Source organism: Montipora foliosa, chromosome 2, assembly GCF_036669935.1.
Source record: "Montipora foliosa isolate CH-2021 chromosome 2, ASM3666993v2, whole genome shotgun sequence".
Lineage (NCBI taxonomy): Eukaryota > Metazoa > Cnidaria > Anthozoa > Scleractinia > Acroporidae > Montipora > Montipora foliosa.
Window position 1 is genome coordinate 62,425,431 of NC_090870.1, and position 7,500 is coordinate 62,432,930.

At 41.5% G+C, this 7,500-nt stretch overlaps 2 protein-coding genes across 2 annotated transcripts in view; one reads left to right on the forward strand and one right to left on the reverse strand.

Annotated features, from left to right (window-relative positions):
* LOC137984866 (laminin subunit gamma-1-like) overlaps positions 1-2,535 on the forward strand; it is a 43,352-nt gene extending 40,817 nt beyond the window's left edge. The window contains 2 exon segments of the mRNA XM_068832188.1: positions 1-83; positions 1,170-2,535. The exon segment at positions 1-83 is cut by the window's left edge and continues 62 nt beyond it. Coding sequence (XP_068688289.1) covers positions 1-83; positions 1,170-1,315 — 229 coding nt within the window. The 3' untranslated portion in view covers positions 1,316-2,535.
* A 3,524-nt stretch (positions 2,536-6,059) lies between these two features.
* The window catches only part of LOC137984874 (phosphatidylserine lipase ABHD16A-like), a 22,497-nt gene continuing 21,056 nt past the window's right edge, over positions 6,060-7,500 (reverse strand). Inside the window, exons 20-22 of the mRNA XM_068832200.1 lie at positions 7,398-7,496; positions 7,253-7,299; positions 6,060-6,695 (exon numbers count right to left, since the gene is read on the reverse strand). Coding sequence (XP_068688301.1) covers positions 6,609-6,695; positions 7,253-7,299; positions 7,398-7,496 — 233 coding nt within the window. The 3' untranslated portion in view covers positions 6,060-6,608. The remainder of the gene's footprint in view (positions 6,696-7,252; positions 7,300-7,397; positions 7,497-7,500) is intronic.

Below are 7,500 nucleotides of genomic sequence, written 5' to 3' on the forward strand. Positions count from 1 at the left end.
CATAGCGACTGCAAATCTCACAGAAATTGAGGACACTTTTCAAGAGTCAGAGGAACTTCTTAAAGACGTCACGGAAGCCCAAGGTAGACTGCCGTTATGTTTCATTTAATTCATTATATCAGATAGGATTCCGTCGTTTTGTAACGGTTTTTGTAGAGAACCACACCTTCCCGTAGCCTGCGAGCAGGGTTGCGAGGGAGTAGTGGGGAGCCTAAGCACCGGACGTTTAATTTATCCACGGACGGAAACCGGAAGTGAACTTTTCGCATGCCAGGAAAGCAGTCTCCCAGATTTTTAAACGAAACGTCTGCAATAGTGAAAAGACATTCAGTAATATAAATTTGGTAGTACCAAAACAAGTTAGAAAGGAAATCAGATACGGTTGCAGTCCGTTGCTCAAAAACGGGGTGATGCAGCAGCTCGCGTAACGTATAATGTGATTGGCTCGCACCCTAGTCCCAAAAAAACACTAAACAATTGAAACAATGACAAGTAGACTGAAACACAATAGAAGCTGCTTAAAATACCAAACAAAAGCAGGTTACGACAGCTGCTACAACGCCTCGTGCTTATGGTCCCTATCTTGGCGTCCGCGTCGCCAGCGCGAGCCGGCGACAAGAATGGGGCGAGCAAAGTGAGTCCTCTCCCCATTTTCACGCGCGCTGGCGGCTTCTCGCTCGGTACCCCAAATAAGTGAACCAGTGCTTGCTTGCAAGTACTTTCGTACTTGAGTTACTGAGGCGGTTCTGAATCCAGGTTAACATTAATTTCTTCCATACTCTTATACAAGTACCACTCCAACCTCGTTGCCAGGGTCTCTCTTCGCTGCCTCCAGAGAAGAGAGACCCTGGGAACGAGGTTGGTACCATTCATCCCTGAATAAACGGAGAAAAACAAAATGGCTTCCAGTTTCGCTTCGATTACCGAGGAGCAATTTTTATCGATAAACGCGGCTTCTTATTCAACTTGTTTGTTATATGCTTACACAATTATTCACCTCATTGTCGGTAACTAATTCTAACTATTCACACTCCTCTGCGGTTAATGACGTATTTACTACTCTTTGCATGTTGAAGAAGACTTCTAATCACTTGGAATCGTTTTAAAAAAAACTTGAAATGAAGCCAGACGCTTGTTTAATGAGCTTAGTATTTCCGCATTTCTTTTAGAACTACTGCAACAGTACATGGATCAGCGCACTGAATTGGAGAGACTGAGGCAAGAGATTCGGGAGTTGGACGAAGAAGCAGATATTCTGCTAGAAAAGTTTGCGGTAGCCGCTGAGCAGTACGGACAGTGTGCAGGCGCCTCTTAATAAATACCTCAACACTTTTGTTAAGAGGAAAGACTATTTTTATCTGTAAATATAGCTGTTTATAGGAAAAGTTTAAGTTTTTGATTGCCATGCTGATATTATTTGAGAGACGAAGAATGTCTCATCTTATTAGAAGTGGATGATTTTCCGTTTTGAGAATTCTTTACTATGGCTCGCTCCATCGTCATTTTATTAAAACTGAAGAAAATCGAGATACCTATCCTTCACCAACCGACAAAAAGATCGACACCGTTCAAATTTAGCTCCTTAGTTTTCTTTTTGTCCACGACGTTCATGTCAAGTTTTTTTTTAATATTCCCTGCTTGCTGTAGGTATCTCTTGAGCAAGCTGTTTCTCGCCGTTTGTAGGGGAATCTTTGTTTACAATTTTTGCCTCGTTACAACACGGCTATCGTTTTCTAATCAGCCGGCCGAGAATAAAGTGCTGAATATTGAAAGTGGATTGCATAATAAGCTATCCCTGAAAACTTGAACGTGATATTCCAGATAGTCTCCGAGCGATGTTGCTTTGAAAATTTGAAATTTTACGAAGAATCTATGGGATCATAAGCGCCCTTAGGCTCGATTTCCATCCGTTTTTGCGGTTAACATCTTCCTTTCAACTAACTGCTGGATCATTGGTCCGCGTCGTTTGTCCATGACGTAGCACCCACCGCAATTGTATTTTGTACTTGGCAGGCAAGCGACTTTCTGATTGGTGGAAAAAGGCAATTTGTTGGACCGTTGATCCAGCCATGGTGTGCGCGGAGGAACGCGGGCGCACAAAACGGCTGGTCAATCGAGCCTAAAGCGCCCTTGCCACCCAAGAATTTATCTGTTTTTGATGCCCATCGCTGGCTCGTTATCAAAGCCAAAAGGCTTAAGCTAAATTTTATAATTTCTTTTACTTTTTCACGTCAGCATGATGCCTCATATGTTAATGAAACAAAATTTAAACAATGACGTCAGCAAAGATTCCCTTTTTGGATCGTTAAATTTTGTCTCGGGTGGAGTTTCATAGTTCTTTCGTATAGCAGTAGTTTAAATTTTTATGTTGCCGTTTAGTTTTCAGTTTTTTCAAAACGGGAGAAATTTTTCATCTCGTAGCAACAGTTATCAGGAAAGCCAGCGAGTGATTTCGCAGCGGAAAGAAAATATTTTTGAGCTTTTTATAAATTCCATATTTATTGGAAAGTGTGAAAAATAAAAGTCATATTTATCAAAATAATAGTACAAGGTAGCAGTCACTTCGTGCGCTATGCAAAGCTCTTTAGGAGATAGGTCTGACGCGTGTAAGTTTTAACAATAGCGAACGTAAGATTGGAATGACAGTGAGTTTGTAAACAAGAAGTTTGAGTTGGGGCACGGTTTGGTTAGGAGAGGGAGGGTTTTTAAGTATACGCGTAGTCAGAACGGAATCTCAAGTTCGCTGATCTCTTCAGTCACGTGTGACGAGTCGCGAGTTGGACGGCTGAGGAATGGCGCTTCGATTAGCGGAATGCAATCAAACGTAATTACTACGCTACTAGTGTATTGAATAGTGGTTCTGCGACTGGCAAATCGATCCGTGTCCCTGGGCCCCAACCCCAAGAGTCTTCTTGCAGCGATTTGTATATTTGTGATGGTCCTTTTCGAATTATCCAATCACGGTTCGGGACTCTTTGTATGTCACCGTCGGTTTAAAGTTGTACTCATCATATATACCTCTTTCATATTTATCTTTAATTATATATCCTAGATAATACGCGAGCTGTGATTGGCTAAATTGACTGGCCGTATGGGAAAGATCCACACTAACTTTGAACACGACACGGCGACCGTTGAGTTCGATTTGGTAACGAGTCTTTATTTGTGGCTTTATAACGAGTCTTTGTTTGGTGACGTCGTCAGAGACTACAAAGACAAACGAAGACTCGTTACTAAGCCACAAACAAAGACTCGTTACCAAACCTAACTCAACGGTCGCCGTGTCGTCTTCAAAGTTCGTGAGGATCTTTTCCATCGTTTTATCGTTTCGTTTGGGACACTAACAGCCGACTGACGTCGCTGGCAGGGTTTCGATTGCGCGGCTAGCGGATTGAAATGAAAGAAAAACCTTTGCCCTTGAATTCCACGGTGGAATTGTAACCGTGGAACACTTTATTCAGGAATATTTGACTCCATTTGGTGGGCTCCTAAGCATTCACTTTACAGCCTTGGTATTTTATCACGACCGAGGAGGAACTGATAATGGCTCAATTCGCGTCGAATCTCAAAAAAAAAAACCTCACAGGAAAGAAGCGACCCACAATGGCAATAAGGTTAGGCTTTTTAATTGAGAATTTTTCGTAAAATCATCCTCTCAGGTCCTTTATCGGGATTCCCATGCAGTATGGGTTATTGACCAAGCGTGAGGTCAAGATGACTGGATATTGGCCAAGTTCTTTTTTTTGCGTGTTTATGGACCGAGACGAAGTCGAGGTCCATAAACAAGCAAAAAAAGAACGAGGCCAATATCCAGTCATCTTGACCGAACAATCTTGGTCAATAAAGGATTTATTATGACTTAAAACACCAAAAAATGATCTTTGATCTTGCGGGACCAAGCGAGAAATCCCGAGCGGGTAGTATCGCTCCATCTTGCCCGCTCGCGTAGCCAATCAGAGCGCGCGATTTGGTTCATCTTGCCCGCTCACGGAGCTAGTCATATAATAAACATCAATACTAACCTCGTGTTCTCGGTCCGCGTTACAAAATTACGGATGCTGGTTTTTTCCCGTTGATTTATGGCCCAAGCGCGAAGCTCGAACTCGGTTACCGATAGTAAGAGCCTTTTTTTCTCTCAGTACTTGAGCAGGCGGAATTCAACAAGTCCTGCACTGATTGGTTCCGGGAGCGGGCGGAATTTTCTCATCCGCCCCGCTCACGGAGGGCGGAATCCTAGCCTTATTTGCGTGAGCTTGTGCAATGACCTTAAATTTGCTTTTTTTTTTTTTTTGACACCGAATCCGGGTCTACATACAGAGGTTACTCTTTATTAGACAAGAGGTTTGGAAATAGAATTCAAATAAAAACATTTCTCTTTGAAACGTTCAGTTTGTAAATCGCTTTAATACAGTAAATTCGCTATGAAACGCGGTGGGAGTAAACAATCAAAAAAGTGATTTCAGAGAGGAAGGGGGAGAGAGAGAGGAAAAAAGGGGTTATTTACCAGCAAAAGGTTGGTTCGTAAAGCGTAAAGCTGTGACCTCGGTCTTCAAAAAGCTAACCTCGGCCTGCTGCCTCGGAAAGCTAAGACCTGGGTCACAGTTTTTCGCTATACGGACCTCCCAGCTGGATAAATAACACACATATATATATCAAAAGGTTCATCGTGTTTTCGACTACGTTGCACCAAAACATCCTCTGAGAAAAGTGACGAAAACTGGTGTTTCGCGCTTTCGTGTGAAGCGTTACTTGTCGCAATGTGTGTGTAGCCGATTGTTATTTTATTGTAAATGTACTGGCTTTACCGTTTGCTTCACCTATAACGATACATATAAGTAAGTACTAAGTATGTATAATATCAATAATTGTTAAATAAACGTTGAAATACATTACCTGTGGTATATCGATATACCGAGATATCATTATTGGTGAAGCAAACGGTAAATCCAGTACATTTACTACAAAATAACAATCGGTTACACACACACATACATTACCCACATTGTGTGTGTTCCCTGTGGTCACAAGTTCTCTGCTTGGTCGCCTTATGCTTCTTGCACACTATAGCACAGACTTGCCACAAGTCGACCTTACGAGAACCCCAGGAGAAAATGTTTCGGCGAGCGAAGCGGTTGAGCGAGCGACGAAGTCGCGAGTTCAACTATAGCACTGACACTATAGTCAAACTGTAAGGAAGATTACATTTGAAAGTTGAAATAAGAAGTTACAAACAACGTAACTTTTGTGAAGCGAACGTACTTACAATTTTGTGCGGAGATGCGCAGACATTCGGCACACTGCCTCGGGCGCATTATAGACGCCGACTCGCGTCCAGAGTCCCCGCAAGGATAAATAATTTCTTTGCCCGTTTGCGTTAGGGTTTGGGAACTAGAGATGCGAGATCGATCCAAATGATCCGTCAGTCGCAGAACCGCTGGCCTATACACGACTCAAGCTTAGTCTTTGGCTTAAAATCCTCGCACCCTTTGTTCACGATTTTGACTAGAATGGATACTCCAAAATAAGGTGCGACACTTAGTTCTGGGTGTATAAAGTACCAAACGATCTTACTAAAGTTCTACTACGTTTAAATATGGTGTCACCAGAACAATTTATGAAAGCTAACCATTTCGAGTTGGCCCTTAGACTTAATCACTAGAGATCAGTGCCTAACCCAGCAGTTATTCTCTGCCTAAACAGAGCTTTGTTTATTTGCCAAAGCGGGTTAACACTGAGGTTGTCATGAAACGTCGCCAAATGTTACATTTGTTTATGTGTCACGAAGTGTCACCTCATTTTGGAGTATTCATTCCAGTCATAACCCTCTATTCTCATAGTAAGAGACAAAACCAAGCGCTACATCGAAAGTCCAGCATGAAATAAAAACGGATGCAATCGAGGGACACGAGTGCATTTCTATTTCTCAATACGTGCCAATATTTTAAAAGTTAAGGAATGAGCTGTCTTTCATCGGTGTAGATAATTTTCTGCGCGCTCTTATTCACTAGTTCAACCATTTAAAATCTTTTCCACCACCTTTACGTACCATAACAACATTTGCCAGACAATGCAAGTTTTATTGTCTTCTAAGAATTACAAGCAAGACTGATTTTACGTCTACATTAACTTTTACATTAAAAAGTTTCTTACTGCTAGTTTATGATTACGATTTGAAACTACATAGTATTTACGCTAAATATTTGAAAACATTCACTTTTTTATCCTTTAAGGTACTACACTCCTCAATTTTTAGTGCTGATTTCTATGAATTAATCTAGCGCTTTCCTTACTATAGTTACGATGAGTAAAAAGAACCTCTAAAATGGAAATAATCGTTCGGGATTAAATGGTTTTACGCCTGTGTATGAATGGTGGCGTATATCTGTCCGCTACTGAAGCAAGTAATGGCACAGCGTGCACTCGCGAACCTTGGGGGGTGGGGGGGGGGGGGGAATCCCAGGATTCCACGGTACGAAGGACCAGCTTACTTGAAACAATTCACCACGAATCTCCACCGACAGCCTTCTACCGTACCAAGCCAGATGCCTCGTCTTCGTTTCTATCACTGCACACCTCGCGGGCTTGGCTCCTTAAACTGGTTTACGTGTTCACTGTTCATTCCAAGGCAAGCGAAATTCCGAGGCAGGCAAAGATACACAATGAGTGGCATCAAAGTCCATAAGATATTGTAATACCTGTGAAAAATTATAAAACCTCCTTTAATGATTAACTTTGAAAATTTTTTTGGCAGCCAAAAATTGAAAACGTTATTTCGTGTTGGACTAAAACTTGCCATGTGGGAGAGGATTTGTTGAAGACCCTCTTCCGGCATGGCTTATGACTCATTTCGCCACATTTTAGTATGCTATACTACACCATTTGGAGCAAACACCATTTATCGTTTTCAACGAGTCGTTACTAAGCCCAGACGGACGAGAACTCAGCGGAAAGGGAGAGGCAAAGTGGTTTTTTTTTGTTCTTTTGAGATGAAAAACATTCGTGGTTGCATCTATGTCCTAATATACGTCCGCACAATTTCGCTAACTGTTAAGCATACAATCATTGACAATCTTAAAACAAAGCTCTCTTTCGTATTACAGACTACTAATTTCTTTAAAATTAAAATCTCCTGAAGGTTAAATTTAGTTTTTTCTTTCTCAAACACTTACGCAACTGTAAAAAAACTAGTTTATCAATATTTGTTAGTATGAACAAGGCTTTCATTCCTCCTCCTCCTTTTTAAACAACTCACCAGAAACATCAGCAAATGAATTCTTTGATCAGCAGATAGGTCTTGACCTGATGAAAAGGCAGAAGCGTATTACTCACTATCAAAACCTTGCACAATTATTTTCTATTCGAAACAGAAAACACAAGAGATGAAAACATCCCTATACCTATCATCATCGGGAATTCTCGTCCATTCTCTTTGATGTAATATTTGTACATTGATCGGTACAAATCGGTGTCGATGTTCAGGCTGTCCCAAATGGCTTCTGT